At 38.6% G+C, this 16,988-nt stretch overlaps 7 protein-coding genes across 7 annotated transcripts; 3 read left to right on the forward strand and 4 right to left on the reverse strand. All coding sequences in view use genetic code 12, as the record gives it.

Annotated features, from left to right (window-relative positions):
• Positions 1 to 2,140: 2,140 nt before the first annotated feature.
• CORT_0C06580 (monooxygenase) lies at positions 2,141 to 3,643 on the forward strand (the record flags this gene model as incomplete). Its single annotated transcript, XM_003868887.1, has 1 exon — positions 2,141 to 3,643. The coding sequence occupies one exon, from the start codon at positions 2,141 to 2,143 to the stop codon at positions 3,641 to 3,643; it is 1,503 nt and encodes a 500-aa protein (XP_003868935.1).
• A 273-nt stretch (positions 3,644 to 3,916) lies between these two features.
• On the forward strand, positions 3,917 to 5,164 carry CORT_0C06590 (hypothetical protein; the record flags this gene model as incomplete). The annotated part of the gene is made up of 1 exon (XM_003868888.1): positions 3,917 to 5,164. One exon carries the CDS (start codon positions 3,917 to 3,919, stop codon positions 5,162 to 5,164), a length of 1,248 nt encoding a protein of 415 aa, XP_003868936.1.
• A 70-nt stretch (positions 5,165 to 5,234) lies between these two features.
• CORT_0C06600 (hypothetical protein) lies at positions 5,235 to 6,080 on the reverse strand (the record flags this gene model as incomplete). Its single annotated transcript, XM_003868889.1, has 1 exon — positions 5,235 to 6,080. The coding sequence occupies one exon, from the start codon at positions 6,078 to 6,080 to the stop codon at positions 5,235 to 5,237; it is 846 nt and encodes a 281-aa protein (XP_003868937.1).
• A 456-nt stretch (positions 6,081 to 6,536) lies between these two features.
• On the reverse strand, positions 6,537 to 8,111 carry CORT_0C06610 (hypothetical protein; the record flags this gene model as incomplete). The annotated part of the gene is made up of 1 exon (XM_003868890.1): positions 6,537 to 8,111. The coding sequence occupies one exon, from the start codon at positions 8,109 to 8,111 to the stop codon at positions 6,537 to 6,539; it is 1,575 nt and encodes a 524-aa protein (XP_003868938.1).
• A 2,999-nt stretch (positions 8,112 to 11,110) lies between these two features.
• CORT_0C06620 (hypothetical protein) lies at positions 11,111 to 11,503 on the reverse strand (the record flags this gene model as incomplete). Its single annotated transcript, XM_003868891.1, has 1 exon — positions 11,111 to 11,503. The coding sequence occupies one exon, from the start codon at positions 11,501 to 11,503 to the stop codon at positions 11,111 to 11,113; it is 393 nt and encodes a 130-aa protein (XP_003868939.1).
• Positions 11,504 to 13,611: 2,108 nt separating this feature from the next.
• Positions 13,612 to 14,493, forward strand: CORT_0C06640 (hypothetical protein; the record flags this gene model as incomplete). The annotated part of the gene is made up of 1 exon (XM_003868892.1): positions 13,612 to 14,493. One exon carries the CDS (start codon positions 13,612 to 13,614, stop codon positions 14,491 to 14,493), a length of 882 nt encoding a protein of 293 aa, XP_003868940.1.
• A 169-nt stretch (positions 14,494 to 14,662) lies between these two features.
• CORT_0C06650 (hypothetical protein) lies at positions 14,663 to 15,988 on the reverse strand (the record flags this gene model as incomplete). The annotated part of the gene is made up of 1 exon (XM_003868893.1): positions 14,663 to 15,988. The coding sequence occupies one exon, from the start codon at positions 15,986 to 15,988 to the stop codon at positions 14,663 to 14,665; it is 1,326 nt and encodes a 441-aa protein (XP_003868941.1).
• Between the last annotated feature and the right edge of the window lie 1,000 nt (positions 15,989 to 16,988).

Genomic DNA, 16,988 nt, shown 5'->3' on the forward strand with positions numbered 1-16,988 from the left:
GACTGTATAGCACGGCTTTTGGTTAGCCTGTCTCTTGTTCATCCTTATGTTCTTACTACTTTTATTGCAGACACTAAACCCTTAGTTTTTGCTCTTGTTTTTTGTTTACATTCAATTATTAGTCATGCACTTATACCCCATGCATTGAGGAGAACTTTGTGATGAGCTTTAGGAAAAAAGAACAACGAACAGCTACCTGGCCAATTTAAGGAGTCTCTATACATAGACTTCATACTTCGTATCAAAGAAAGTGCATCTTTTCTCGGAGGTTAGTGGAAAAGAACATGGGTAACAATTATGTTTACTGTACATTTGAACGGCTATAATTACACCAGATCGGGATACATTTCCGTTATACCCTTCCACACAAAAACAAAAATATCAACATGATAATATCTACAAAGGATTAGTGCAAAGCCCTTTTCTTCCACTTCAGCCAAGCGACTATAAAAACCAACGTAATCGATATACTTTCTTGCATAGACCTTTGGGCAAGCTTTTTGAGATCATGTTGACATAAATTTAAAGAATCCGTATTGACACGGGTTTAAGAGGACGGAAGACGGACATTACTTCTCTTAGTAACAAAACGAAAACTGATTGTTTTGCATAATGAAGTGGCTTAACTAATGTTTTTCATCCGCCCCGACACTGTCTTAGCAATTAAATTCATTTTCTTTCTTTTTAGCCGCTTATGTAAGATTCATTAAAACGCGGTGATAGGCTGTCATATCAGTGCCGTGTATCGCAACGGCGCATATAAAGTGAGTGCTAACCACTGTAATTGACCCTAAAATGGTACTCTTAAAATCCGATAAGACCTGTCTAATATCACAAAGAGATACATGTTTCTTGGATGCAAAAACTTTGCTAGGCAAACGATTTTACGACAACCCTTTAAAGACAGTTACACTAATCTAAGCCTCAGCTTGTAAAGTAATAGAAGGAAAGAGTAAGTGGAATTCAATAATTTATAAAAAATGCAAAGAATTTATATATTTTAGGATATGCAATTTGTCAGATTCAAAAACGTCTAACAAAAGAAAGTATTAGAAAGGTATGACTCCAGTTATTATAGTTTGCAAAAGTGTTTTATACCATCATGATCGTCTCTCATGTTTCTTTTCATAATGTCGATTAAATCCTTTTAAATCAGCATATTGTAAATGACAATATTTGCATTGACGTTTTAATCGATTACCAACCATAACATTCAAGAATTTACCAATGTATTTAGGGGTGTTTGAATCATTGTAACTTAAATAAACTTCCTTTAGATCACTGTTCTCTATTGGTGGAATAGAGTTCTCATCATTTTCATCAACTGCTGAAGAAAGCTTCAACTTTCTATGTGGTATTCGAGTAGCTGAAGTTCTCCGGTTAGATTTCAAAGTTCGTAACTTTGACTGACTAATCTTGATTGCATGTTGTTGTATCGCTCCAGATTCTTTAGGGTAGATTAGGAATGCAGAAAGGTACAATGTTTTGGCTTTAGTGTCTGGCAGCGCAACAGGTAAAGACTCTTGATCTAATGGGTTCAAACAATTGACAAATTCTTGCGAGTTTCGGACCAATTGACGTAGTGTTGAGGGTCTGATAGTGTTAGATTATGCGGCTGTTATATATTATCTATCAGGATGGTATTAGCTTACCTCGTTGACATTTTTGATTTTGATTATGTGGTTGCCAAAACTTTCTACAAACAAATTTGCATGATTTTATTCTTAACACTTGAATTTACTACCAACTTGAAAAGAGGCACACCAACTACATAGAGAATGGAAACTCTCGTAACTGCCATCATTTCTTTTGTTGATAGTGTCCTACATCACCAACTGTGATCCGGTGTGTACGGGTGACCCACATTCATCCACCAACCTCTCCATCCTAGTACAAATGATTCGACTATCACTCCCTGATTTTTGTAATTTTCGTGCAACTCGGCTGACACTACTCCCATTTCAAGTAAACCGATATTCAAAGCGAGTTCATTGTTTTCAGTAAATTACCTATTTGCGTGATTGTGTTTGATTCGTTTTCCTGAAGCCACAGTTTTTTGAAAAATTTCAATCCATTGTTTAAATACCAAGCATTATCCAGTAAGCAAAAATGTTTTCAGTTTACAACGACTTATCAAAAAATGACGACCAAGAGACAAAAGAAAGAGCGGAAGCCCATCATTGTCAATGCATTCGACATGGCAACCCCAGGTTTGCAATCGCCGGGGCAGTGGAAACATCCAAAGGACAAATCAAGAGATTACAACACGATCGAATACTGGGTGAATCTTGCTAAGCTATTGGAAAAAGGAAAGTTTAATGCTTTGTTTATTGCTGATGTGTTGGGACCATACGATGTCTACAACGGACCAAGAAACCTCACGGCAGCTGCTAAATCAGGAGCTCAATGGCCAATCAACGAGCCTAGTGCGGTAGTTCCGGCAATGGCTGCAGTGACCAAGAATCTATCATTTGCTGTTACTGCAAGCACCATTAGTGAAGCACCTTATCATTTTGCTAGAAGACTAGCCACGTTGGACCGATTGACGAAGGGACGTGTTGGATGGAATATTGTTTCGTCGTACTTGGACACTGCAAGTAGAAATTTGTTGAATGGTGAGCCATTGCCACCACATGACGAAAGATATGAAAAGGCCGAAGAATACTTGGAGGTGATTTACCAACTCTTTTTGTCCTCTTGGGCCGATGATGCTGTGAGGTTAGATTTACAGAAAGGTGTGTTCTCCGATCCCGAAAGAATCAGAGAAATAAACTACGAAGGAAAACATTACAAAGTACCTGGTCCATTCATTTGTGAGCCCAATCCTTATCAAAGGTTACCGGTTATATTACAAGCCGGTGCTAGTACCAAGGGTATGGAGTATGCCGCAAAGAATGCAGAGGCAGTATTCATTAATGGTAACACTCCCGAAGGATTGAAATCAAAGATTGACAAGCTCAACGCTTTAATTAAAAAACACGGGAGAAACCCTGACGATGTAAAGAAAGTTCAGTTGGTTACTGTAATCGTTGCGCCTACGTATGAAGGAGCAGTTGAAAAGTTTAATGACTATAAGAAATACGCCGATGTTGAAGGTGCCCAAGCACTTTTTGGAGGTTGGACCGGAGTCGACCTTGGAAAGTATGACTGGGACCAAGAGTTGGATCAAGTGGAAAGTAATGCTGTCCGTAGTTTTGCTGAAATGATGATTAAACCGTTCCCGGGAGACCCTCCGGAGCTCAAAAAAACCAGAGGATACATTGCAAATAAGCTTTCCATTGGAGGATCAGGTGTCTTGTTCATTGGATCTCCATCTGACGTTGCCGACGAAATTGAGAACTGGGTTGATGTTGCCGGTGTTGATGGATTCAATTTCACTTATGCCATTACACCTGGCTCATTTGAAGATATCGTTGAGTTGTTGATTCCAGAGTTGCAAAGACGGGGATTGGTTTGGAATGATTATCCGAAGGAAGGATTAACGTTTAGGGAGAACTTGTATGGAATTGATAGAGAAGACCCTACGTTTTTGAAACCGGACCATCCTGCTTATAATTTGAGATGGAAGGAAGGAGAGAGTCGGGAGGAGTTCGAAGCTAAGTTGAAGAGGACTTGGAAGGAGAACTTTAGTAAGGAAGGATAAGTAGGGTAATAAATGAGAGTACATAGTGCCATTGCTAATGCTTTCCGCTGACCTCTTTATAAGTCCGTCACGGGTCTCAGTTATTTTCGCAGCCACAGTTTTTTCCATTGTTTACCTAATCTTGACGTATTATCACATAATAGGTTAATTACAATTGACACCACACCTTCGGCTGTGATGTGACTTGGCCGCGCCCCCTGGAAGTGATTTGATATATAAGGTGTCAAAAGGTCCGTCTTTGTGGCTTCCCACCAACAAACATATCCACCAACCATGCCAGCAAAGTCAAGTACCTACAAGTTAAGACCATTTATCGAAGCACCTTTATCTTCGTCAGATGAGAAGCCAATCGAGTTGGAATCAATTGATTTATCATTTTACAAAGACGGTCCCGAAAACCTCCCAGCAAGAAAAGAGTTAGCAGCCAAGATTGAGAAATCATTGTCCACATATGGGTTCATTTCGGTGATTAACCACGGATTTGATGCGGAGAAATTAGAGCACCTCAAAGCAGTAGCACAAGCATTGTTGGAAGTGCCAGTAGAAGAACAAAAGAAGCACTTAGCTGGTGCTCTCAAGTCTGATCTTGAAGATAGGTCCAAATCAATTGGTGCTGAAAGGGCTTCTGGATATAAACCAAAGGGTTATTGGTCCATGAGGAATGGTGTTGAAGATTCAATCACCCATTACAACTTCAATAATATGAACCATTCAAGATTCTTTGATACCAAAGCCAACAACTACCCTGAGGTTGCAGAGGATCATCTTACAGAGATTGCTGAGTACTACCGATTTTTGCACACTGACACCTTGAGAAAGCTCTCTAATTTGACAGATTTGGTATTGGAACTTCCTGAGGGGTTCATTTATGAGAATTACTATTCTGTCAAAGATGGAGATTTTGATGGTTCTGGAGGAGGTGCTGGTAGGTTCATGCTTTATGATGCAATGCCACCAGAAGACCAAAAGAAGGTGGACAATACATGGTTGAGAGGCCATTCGGATAGTGGCGGATTCACGTTCATCACATCGCAGCCAATCTTGTCGTTGCAGATTCGTGACTACTATACTGGCGAGTGGAACTATGTTGGCCACACACCCAACGGATTGATTGTTAATATCGGCGATGCCATGGAGTTTATCACTGGTGGTTACTTCAAGTCGTCGATACACAGAGTAGTTTCTCCTCCTGACGACCAGAAGAATTACCGAAGATTGGTGTTGATCTATTTCAGCAAGCCGAAGGAGACAGCCATACTAGATCCAGAACCATTGGAATCTCCCAAGTTGAAGCGTTTGGGTTATAACAAACCTGAAGAATGGGACAAGATTGATTTTGCGGCTTGGAATAAGATGAAGTCTAGCTTGTTTGGCAGAAAAGTGGTAAATGATACCAATTCCGAAGAGCCGAAGTTGGTGTTACTACACGGAAGATTGCATGAGAGATGGCATCAAGCTGAGGCAAACTTTAGCTTAGAGGAAGCTCAAAAGAAGTTTGATGTAATTACGTTGGAGAGCTAATAGGATTCTATACTGGATATAGTTTGAAATTGATATACCTATTTGATTGAACTAAAACGTAACGACTCTTCTAGAAAATGTACTTGATCAATGACACTAAATTGTTGACGGCCCAAATGAAGATAATTTTCCTGTTGGTTGAGCTCGAGAGGACTTTTGTGAATGTGTTTTGGAGGAAGCTTGATTCTCTCAAAGCGTCAAGCAAAATACCCAAGGTGACAACTCCATCATTTACGAGAGCGGTAATCAACTTGATAAGGAACAGTTTACCATCACTAGTTGAGAAAAGATCATCAACAACAGAAACACCCAAACCTGATTTGTTCAACGACTCACAAATAGATTCTGGGTCGGCAACAAGGTTAACCAAAGTGATAACTGAGGACCAGATGGACTCTTGAACACTACCAAGAACCGAGCCAATGATTCCTAGTAAATCCAATCTCTTGACTGAAATAACACCGTTGTTGTATAAAGCGACAATGATATCCCATAAAGCAGGAATCAACAGGTAGTTGATAAAGAACCTCATAACTACTGAAACTGCTAAACCAGAGTTGTCGGCAGCTTCCAACAATGTAGTCAAACCAGTGTTACTCACATACTCCTCTACTGCTTTGATTGTGGTGCCCTGCGAAAGTGAGTTTGTGGCTAAACTGTGCACGATTTGCACACCAGTGCCTGATTTGTTTAATGCAGTGAAAGCAGCAGTTAACGCAGGGTTATCTCTCTTGGTGGTGTTACCAGTAACAGCAGCCACTAGTTGCTTCAAATATTGGTCCACTTCTTCCAACTCTTCCTGTGTTGGCTCGTCTGCTCTTCTGGCAATGGCACGGCTAACCAAGTCCACGTCACCTGTTTGTGCAAAAACAAATGTGGCAAAGAATAACGATAATAAAACGAATAAGCTCCTCATTGGCGGTGTAGTTATGGAGTTTGACAATGAATGGGTGGCTTGGACAGTCCCATAGTTATATACTATCACCCAGATCTAATTAGGCAAACACTAAATTTCCATTATGCCCCAATCCGGCATGGTTAAATTCAAAAGAAATTGAAATTGTGATTTTTTGCAGCTTAGTTTATCGACTCGCCTTTGTAACCTGTTTCGTAATTCACCTTGCTTCGTATTAACTATCATCTTAAGGTGCGTTTTGTAGTGAATGACTTTTATGAATCTTTACCGAATTAGGAAATTAAATTTTTTGGGCTCACATTTTTGTGTAGCTTTTTGCAACTTGAAAACGTTGACTACTATACAACTGAATTTCATCACTCTGTCTTACTCTGTCTGGAGTGGGGGAACCAACGCCATATGATTTTGATAATAAATCTGATTTACGAAACGGTTCATTGTCTAACGTCTATTGTACTAAAACTCCTGTTCATCAGCCTCACTTAGAAGAAACGTAAACAGAAACACTACAAAGTAGATAGCTCCAAGTAACCACCAAGCAATAACTCCAACTCCGTGTGTGTCGCATAGGGACATAATCCAACCCCAAATGAGAGGGGATAGAAAGCGTGCAAATGCAGTAAATGAGATTGTATAACCATTGATGACTGCTCTGTGTTGTTTTGGCGACGCACGGTGGATTAAAAGCGTCATTTGCAGAAATGAAATTGAACCGACGAATGAGGACAAAAAGGTGTTTAGGTAGAGTAGAGCAGTTGTTGTGGCGTGCAGGTGGAATAAGGGATTATACTCTGGAATTGTGAAAATGATCAATGGTAAAGTAAATGATATAAGCGGGACAAAACCAACACCAGATCTGAAAGCAGTCATAAGTGAAAAATATTTGTTGATTATAGGAAATAGCAAGCTGACAAAAATTACTCCAGTAATTCCAGTAATGGAAAGAAGTTTACCAACAGCTTCAGTACTGTAGCCAAATCCCCCTCGGCTGTGGATTGGAAATTTCAAAGACTCTACATCAATTGATTTTGACAATAATATGGGAAGAAACTCAGTGTAGATGACATTGCAAAATGACAATAGAAAATTACAAAAGATGCGGTAAATTATTGGCCACGTGAAGAGCGCAATATCAGTTTCTTGTTTAAGGGTGCGGTCTTCGTTAGAATTTAGCAGTTGTAATTCGTATGTCTCATTTTCATCATCTTCTGAATCATCCCGCAAGGAATTATCATGCATCAAAAACTCACTGTCCTCTGATTTGACCATTTTCCATGGTCGATCAGGCACTTCAAAGCCTAGTAACCTGCGTATGGCATCACCTATTTCCAAACCTCGATCCCGCTTATGCCTCACCTTTTCATTTGTCTCTTCAAGAAACAACCATCCAAGAACAATGAAGCATAGAATCAATGATGAAATGACAATATTGGAGAACGCAAAAGGGAACTTCTTGAATAAAAAGTCCGAGTGATGGACCTTCTCCTCGTCACGTCTATAGTTCCTAAAATGATCAACATCAGTTAACTTTCCAGCAATGTATGCTCCAATACATTTACCAAGACTCCACAACAAGCTCAAATTAGAAAACGCTATCCCTTGGTGACGTTTCTCAATAGCTATCTCCCCGACCGTTGTTCTCATAATGGAAACATTTCCATTTAAGAGCCCCATCATAACCCTCGCAGCACATGCCATATAAAAGTTGGTACTGAAGCCAAATACAATCATCGAAATAGCGGTACCGAGACAACCTAAAAGGATAATTGGCTTCCTTCCATACTTGTCAGATGCTTTACCCCACTTCACAGAGCTCAAAAACTGACTAAAAGCAAACGCTGACGCCAAATAACCACTGTATCGGGAGACATCTGCATCATTTTTGGCGATTCTAAAACTTTTAATCATAAAGAAAATGTAGCTTAAATAACTTGCAAATGCAATAGGTTCAGATAGTCGGAGTAAGCCCACTATCACCATTTGGAAAATGGGAAATCCTTGAAGTTGTTCTGTTATTGTAGGATTATTCATTGCAGAATATGTTCAGTTTGTAAAACTTTACCAATATCGAGTGAATCATTAGATCAGGAATGTGAAAAAGAAAAGCAAAGAAGTGAACAAAGTAATCTTTTCTCCCTTTCTGAAGTCTATGAAAGTTTTTTGAGTTTTATCTTGTATCTGCGTCATTATTACTCATCAATAATTCCGTCAAGCACAATAGGAAAAATAATACTAATTGTCTCCATCTTATTGTTTGAAGCCCTTCACAATGCGTAGTAACTTAAATAAAGGTATTTTCTGTGTCTGAAAAATTGCTGTCTCTCGCCTTTTCTCTATCCGAATCGGGCCATAATTCCGATGACAACGCCATTGATAAAAGATACGGCGCGAAAATTGACAATTCTGTTGAGGGAATGAAACATCAACACTGGTGAGCTACACCACAACGAATCCTACTGCATTATCAAGAAAATGCCGAATATATTATGTACTTGTGACTCCTATTCCCCGACTTTATATCTTGAACTACATTTTCACTCGTTAAATTCTCACTCTGAAATGCATTCGGAAACACAAAGAGTGAGAGATTTCAAGGACGAGAGAATCAAAAGTTTACATTTATCATCCAAGTGAAAAAAACACCTAATTACTGACTCTAATGTTAGGTTCTCCAACCTAAGTAACTTTTGGACAGAACAAGATACTGAAACAACCTCAAAAACTGTGAAACAAAAGAGTTGTCAAAGAGAGTATGTGATTGAACGTATACTACAAAGCTTTACTGCAGAAATCAAGAACGGTGTAGTCGGAGGTTCGGCCTGAATTTAATTAAAGTGAAACTCAAAGAAAACTTAACCTATAAGGAGGCAGAAGCTTCATCGAGGGGATAGACGATCATCTCAAAACAATGGTTAATACTGTCGACATTACAAAAATTACTTGGCAACGCGTCCCGTATCATGCGAGTTAAGTAAGGACGAAATTTCAAATTTCTCTTTTTTTCCCCCGCCACTGAAGGCTCTGTTTCACTGTGTGAATTCAGTTACCAGGCGTATAATTCTTTAACAATATCATTTCAAGCGCTTCGACTTCAGGGGAACTTAAACTCTTTTTCTCGTTATCAAAAAGTTTAGGAAGTATAAAACCCTAAGCAGTTGTAGGGTCGTTTGGTAACTGAAATTTTGTATTTCAAGTCTCGGTACCACCCTACCCTTCTTGCTTTGAACGGCCATTAAGATGGACTAGCAAGAATGGGGTCATGACAAGGCGACTGTTTATTTCAAGATCCGCCATATCAAGCAAAACTTGAGTCAAAACCAAGGATGTCTGGAGCTCCGGGTTATTACCGTTTCCAAAAACCCCATTAATTCTTCCCGGTCCGAACTCGATAAATGATATGACTTTCCCTTCCTGTTTAGTAGCAAGATCCACTCGCACGGATCTTTTTTCAGTAAGAGGGGCTTTTAGTTCGGGGACATACTACATTTTTCCAACATTCAATGTTGTAATTATAGTTAGTAATGACGTGATTCACAAAATGGGTTTCCAATAGCAGTTTAAATGTTAGCGTTGGTATCCCAGCCAATTAAACATCACATTTCCATAAAAGTAATCCAATTAGAAAATTTCAAGATTCAATTCCGGCGAATCTTCTATATTTGGAACAATTTTAAAATTTTTTTCAGTTACAATTCTATAAAATGCATCGTTTGGTCTCCCAGTAGGATGTCTTTTACCTTAATAAGATATATTTAAATGGAAAAGATTAGTGAGGAGGAACGATATAAGATTCTGGCTGCAATCACCAAAGGATACTACGGTATGTGGTCCATTATTCCATTCCTCCTGCATCTTAACATAAAACCAGCGAATAAATTGATTAATGAGACACAGCCTCATGAAAAAACTTCCTTTATGAGGGGGTGTTCCAAACTAAGCAGTTTTTTGAATTTAAATACCACACTTTTGAACATTCGTTTCTCGTGAGATCCTTCAACTTCCTATTTTTTTCCCTTCGGGCCACCAATACGTCAACTTCACATCTAATCGTCTCATTGGTACCCCTAACTGGCCCATCGTACTCTTCCAAGAGATCTTGCAACAGGGCTACAAAATTAAAGGTGGATTGTGGTGTCCAATCCAATAATTTGTTTGATACCTATGATAAGGGGCTTTAATCCAAGACCAATGCAAAGATTGTTTAGTCCCAGAGGACAGCTGTTGAAAACATCCTTCTGATTGGAATGAACAAAACAACATAAGAAACATTTTAGCTTGCACTTACCTGGTGATGAGACCCACAAAACTTAGCAAATTTGTTTGTTATGCGAGTGATATATGCTTATAGTCACGAAACATACAACCCTATTTGCAACTATTCAAACGCTACCTGTCAGAAATTCATAATGTACTGTGCTATAAATTTGTGTCAACTCCGCGTTTGTGTAACATAATTTGAATTATTTTCTCCTGATAATCATCACCTTTCAACTTTTCAATACTGGCCTCGCAAGATTCTTGATCATGGCAGCCTACCACTCCTAAAAGTAAACTTGGACTTAATGAATCTATTTTCTCATAAAACTGTTTATGATTAGGCAAAAACATTGTTTCTTTCCACAAGCTGATACTGGCAACTGGAAAATTTGAAGTTAGGCTAAATTGTACCTTCCCGAAATCTTGTTTGTGCATGAGGTTAGAATTGGTGACCTTTTACAAAGTCCTATGGAAATAAAGTTGAAGAAAGTCAATTTTCAATTTGGGCCTTACGTTACGAACTGGCGAGCAGAGCAGCACCAATTTTGGAAACATTCTTGTCATATCATATTACACAAAAAAGCTTATCAAACAAGCAATGCCCTCGAATGGTCAATTTATGGAGAAATTCAATGTTGAAGATTACACTTATAAGAAAGATACTACCATCAAATATCTTGATGATGTTTAATTTTTGCATATTGATACTCTGGAACAAATTCGAGTAGTCAAAGGAACTCGCAAAAATCGACACATGGTACAGAATCGAAGACCTATTTTCTGGTTGTGAAAATGTGGAGTATTTGATGGTTGGAAAATAATGTGGTAGTGCCCCTCGATGATTCAAAAGCAACGGATACACAGAAGAAATCCATGGCATCCAAAACCCAACCGAACCATCCCAATCCATAGTAGTTCCAATCTCTCCATGTCATTTCTCTCAAACCCGGAATAGGGTTTATAAGCTCATACCATTTCTTGTCCAGGTAGTAAATTGGTAAGTCAAACAAAGTTGTAAGTCTTGTAGCAAAATAATTTTTGATCACAGGAAGGGTCAATATTGGTTTCTCATTGAAGATATCATCTACCAAAAGCAGGTCTTGGTCCGATGAATAGTCTGAAATGTGTTCAGACTCGGGCTTTTGGTTGGTAGGCGATGATGACATTATTGATGTTAGTTGATAAGATACAAAAAGACATGGAAAAAATCAAAGCGATAGAACCATATTAATAGCCCTCTTTCAAGGTGTTGTGATTAACCTATCGTAAGTGCGATATCTCAACTGATCCCCACTTTCAGGTAAAGGTTTTACTGTACACTTAATTCCCTCCTGTGGCGCTTTGGAAAATAAGTGGGGTGAATGCGATCGAAAATTATAAACGTTGTTTGCAACCGTTTCAGCCTCGTAGTTTAATTCCAAGAATTTATTAAAACTGATATATTTATTTTTGGCTTACCTGTCTGGAACTTTGTGTTCTCAATAAATGCTGGTGAGATCTAAATGTCTCTAGGTTTTCGTACGTTGAGTGGCTGCTCATGGCATCTTCATGTTTCAAAATGTACCGTCTCTTTTTGTGGTTCTCATATTTCACGAAGACGGTAGCTGGTATTTACATTTGCTCACCAGAAATGTGTCATGTATACCGGGACACTGTATATCTGAACTTTACTTCCACATGTTAATACACTTTTTACGTCCTAGTGCATCAAACTGCACAAATATTTATCTCGGCAAGCCATCCCCCTCACGACGTTTTTGCCGATCGCGCAACAATTTCTAGTAAAAAGCTTGGTGTTATACCAGTAACGTTTGGTCTTCTTACACGGAAAGTGATTTAAATTCTTCCACTTCAACCACAATCAAGAAAAATTACATACAAAAAAATATCAAACGAGTATATTTTGTTGAACGATAATGATAGAGCATCTTAATTTTTATAATATCACGAATGTTCATCCAGTGTGTGCTCATAGCGGATCCTTACAGTTTTGAATTGTCTCTGGGGCACTACGAATGACAAAGGTAGAGTTGCGGCTTTTACGAAAAACATAAAGCGGTAAGTTCGTAAGGTTTGAATTTTTGCATCTTCAACACTGACATGAGGTAAAGCTATCAGCCCTTATAGGTCGATCAAAAACTCTATTCCATAAAACGCGTTCACGAACGGAGTCGTAAATTCTGCATGATTTGGACCCTACTTCGAATACTCTTCTGTCTATGGAAAAGTAATAAGAATCTAACATATTTGTCTAATGATGGCTTAATGAATATTATATTTTGCAAGGAGGGGAGAATAAAATATCAAATGAAAACAAATACTTCTAAGATCGTGGTATTTTGCCGAAACAGGATACAAACTCCGAAGTGTTGTTATCACGCCATAACAAAGTTTCCAAGATTCTTATCTCGCCAGGCCATTAGCGGGATTACCCAATTAGAACAACAAAGTCAAAGGTGCACCAAAATCGCAATGGCCATAAATGTTTCTCTAACTGGTACATTCTCCAAAAGCATTTGTTCTTCCAATTTAGTACCTGTTGGCACTCTCGATAAGGTTTCCAAATGTAGATACTAAAACATAAAAGGTTTTTGTTTCCCAAAAAACTAGCGAGCAGCCCCAATTAGATTTTCACAGCCTTTTCAGGAGTTTTCTCTCCGAGATCTTTAGTACATAGAAGTGCATACAAGGACATGAATGGAGTAGGAGGTCACAGCGGAATTGGCTTAATAAAATGAATTATTGGCGAGTCACCAACTTAAGACAACAACCATTCATATCTACAAAATCATTGTGGAATCAATGGACACATTATTTGTCTTCGGAGTTGTCCTTTTCTACTTTGTGAATTTTTGTGTTATTGTAGGAGCGGAAACTTAAAACAGTAAGTGATAGAGAGATAAAGAAGCGCGAGTTTATCTAACAAAACCAACAAAGAATTGATACAAAAAACCTATCGAGTAGGATGTTCAAGCCATCAAAATAAGACCCATCTTTTAGCTAAAGCAGTTATATCTCAAAAAGGCAGTGAATTTTAAAAAAAGTTCGTTAATGCTGAGGTTTTTTGGCTGGAGTTTTGCCATTTCGTTTGTTTTGCATTCTCAACAATTCATGCAATCCCGCCGCCCCGCTTTTGAATTGTTTAATAAATTGATATAAATTATCCCCATCTCCATACGTAACTTAAAGTTATAAATTGAAGCTTAAGATAACTTTAATTCGAACTTTTCAGTTACAATAAAATAGATAATACAAACTTCACACTCACTAAACAATGGCCCCCACTGCTACTAATGAAGAAATAAAACAAACATCCAAAGGTTATGACTTTGGAACCCAAGGCTCCCACAATATCTCTATGGGCGGAGAGCATCCTTACAGAAAGCCCACTTTCACCGATAAGCTTGCTGAAAGAAAACATGTGCTTGAACACGCTGCTGCTACATTTCGTATTTTTGCTAGAAAAGGTTATGACGAAGGTGAAGCTGGACATTGCTCCATGCGTGATCCAATTGACAAAAACACCTTTTGGATCAATCCCTTGGGGGTTCATTTTGGTTTGATAAGAGCTCAAGACTTGGTTCATGTTACTGAAAAAGGTGAGATTTTACCAGATGGTAATCAGGCTCCAATCAATGCTGCTGGTTTTGCTATTCATTCGTCTTTGCATCAAGCTAGACCTGATGTTAATGCTGCTTGCCACACACACTCAGTCCATGGAAAGGCATATTCAACTTTTGGTAAACCATTGGAAATGATTAATCAAGATGTTTGTGTGTTTTACAACAATCAAGCGGTTTATGAGAAATTCGGTGGTGTTGCGTTGGAGAAAGATGAAGGTAAAGCTATTGCAGAAGCTGCAGGTGATGTTCGTTGTGTTATTTTACAAAACCACGGATTGTTGACTATGGGTCTGACTATTGATGAAGCGGCTTACTTGTTTACCTTGATGGATAAATCTTGCCAAGCACAATTGATGGCTGATGCTGTTGACCAAAAGTTCAAGCCTAAACAAATTATCCCGGATCAAGAAGCTCACTACAGTGCTTATGTCACAAACGATCCTGATACTTTGTATGCCGCTTTCCAGCCAGATTACAACTTGCAAGTTAAATTGGACAATGGTGACTTCTTGTTTCCAGAAGAAAGCTCGTAGATACACTACTTTACAATTGCTCTTTGACTACTATTATATATTAATGTATGCATTATTGCTCAGTTTGCATTTGTAGCAGTATAGTCAAGTCGGGGAAGTAAATACTTCTGAGCACGATATCTACTTTAAAAATGAATCGTATTTAATTTTTCATATACCATATATACATTTAAGCTCCTTCTTTTTTAGCTCTCAATTCATCGTACAATAAGATTGTTCTCAACAACACTTGGAATCCGTTGTCAACATCTTCTGGAGATGAGTACTCCTCGGGACTATGAGAGACACCATCCTTTGAAGGGATGAAAATCATTGATGTAGGCACTCTCTTACTGGCGTAACAAGAGTCATGACCAGCACCACTAGTGATCTCTCTAATATCCTTTTCATCGAACAACAGCAAAGCAGCTTTTTTTACAGTATCGATGTTGGTCTGATTGAATTTGATTGCTGGAGATATGGTCAAATTTTCAAACTTGACTGACAAAGGCTTTGCAAGTGTCGATCCAATACCAAGTTCACAAATCCCTGCAGCTTTTGTTTTGATCTCAGATACTATTTTCGCGACAACTTCATCATTAACATGTCTCACATCCAATGAAAATTTGACCTCATTAGGGATTACGTTGACTGATTGAGGGGTTAAATGAAGAGTGCCAATTGTTGCAACACCGCCATGAGCAGTAGCTGTTTCGATTGCCATGATTATGATTTTTGATGTCATGAGCAACGCATCTGATCTCGTGTTCATTGGAGTAGTACCAGCATGAGATGATCTTCCTGTAACAGTAACTAAGTTCCACTCAAATGCTTGTCCACCAACGACAACACCAATCTTCTTGCCCTCGTGTTCCAAAATCGGTCCTTGCTCAATATGAATCTCGAAATGACATGCCAAAGGATTTTCCTTGTATGAAGCAGCCACGTCACCTGCGTATCCAATTCTCTTTAATTCTTCTCCAAACGTCGTAGGAATTTCATCATCAATTGATTCCAAATTCAAACATGTCTCCAATGGGATTGCTTCCGCCCAAACTCCCAGCGCAACCATACTAATGGGAAATCTGGCCCCTTCTTCATTTGTCCAGTTAATCAATGCGATTGGGTAATTTGGGACTATATTGTTCTCTTTCAAGGTACGCAACACTTCCAATCCTGACAAGACTCCGAGAATTCCGTCATATCTACCACCACTTGGTTGAGTATCCAAATGAGATCCTACACCAGTAGGCAACGCATCGTTGTTTTTTCCTGGGAAAATGGCGAAAGTATTTCCGACTTGGTCAATCTTGATTTTGCAGCCCAAATCAGTAGTCTCCTTAACGAACCAATCACGAACTGATTTGTCTAAATCAGACAATGCCAATCGACAAACTCCAGTTTCGGTTGGACCAGGTCCCCAAACTCCCTTGGCTCCCCATTTTGCAGTTTGGTGAATGGTATCTACTAATCTACCTTTTTGGATCTTGATGGATTTGAAATCGATTTTAGTCATGGTGTTATATGTGTAAGGTGGGTTAATCTGATGACTGGAAATGTGTGGAAATGGCCAAATGTGCAGAGTTTTATGTACAAAAAGCTAACGGTAAAGCATCTCCATTTTCATCGCAATTATCCTAAAAGGGACAGATCAGGGTGGAGGTGTTTGTCTTTTCAAATTTATTATTTTTGTATATCTAAGGCTTTGTTGTGTATAACCAGATGCTCAAAGTCCAAATTTGGAAATTAGCGCGATAAGAGGGGCTGATACGAAAATTGACGGAATATCAAATCCGCGAGATTGAGATCCTTTATTGCAAAATATTATCAAATGACCTATATCTAATTGTTCTGACGTATCTGGTGATTTTACTATTAAAAACATGTTTAAACTTCGTTAACCAAAAACTGATTTCGTAATGGTCAGGTTCCAATTTTACAAAAGTTGATAAATTTATTTCCTTAACACGATTTTAGGTAAGGCTGTTTTTATTCTTCATCCAGTGATGAAGTTCGACAGTAGGCTATAGTACGATTCGTAACGATAGGGCAATTACTATTGAGTCTCTTTCCGTAACATCTTGTAACTACTCGTAGACATTTCAACACCAAATGAGAATTAAGAGGACACTATGTGAGTTACAAACCTCCATGTCCCATTAACAGATGGTGGACCCTAGAACACTTCGTTTAAAAATCCCTCTTGTTTATAGCAAGAGATACTAATGACTTATGTTCTTGAGAAGATTGAGTTTCTTTATCAAATTTCGCAACAAGAAGCCACAACCTTTTTACATAGATATTTTTGTATCCTAGTCTACAAATAAACTTCTTTACGATCAAGAGGCCCACGTTCACTTAGGAACATACAAGTTTTTTTTATAATGTTTACCAAGTGTCCACCTTTGCCTTTACCTTGTGTTTGAAAGCTGAAAAACGTTGATTTGGTGACACAACCATAAATGTTGCTTTTGGTTTTTATAACTATCCCTTATTCCACCTGCACGCCACAACAA

This window comes from Candida orthopsilosis (assembly GCF_000315875.1).
Source record: "Candida orthopsilosis Co 90-125, chromosome 3 draft sequence".
In the NCBI taxonomy this organism is placed as follows: domain Eukaryota; kingdom Fungi; phylum Ascomycota; class Pichiomycetes; order Serinales; family Debaryomycetaceae; genus Lodderomyces; species Lodderomyces orthopsilosis.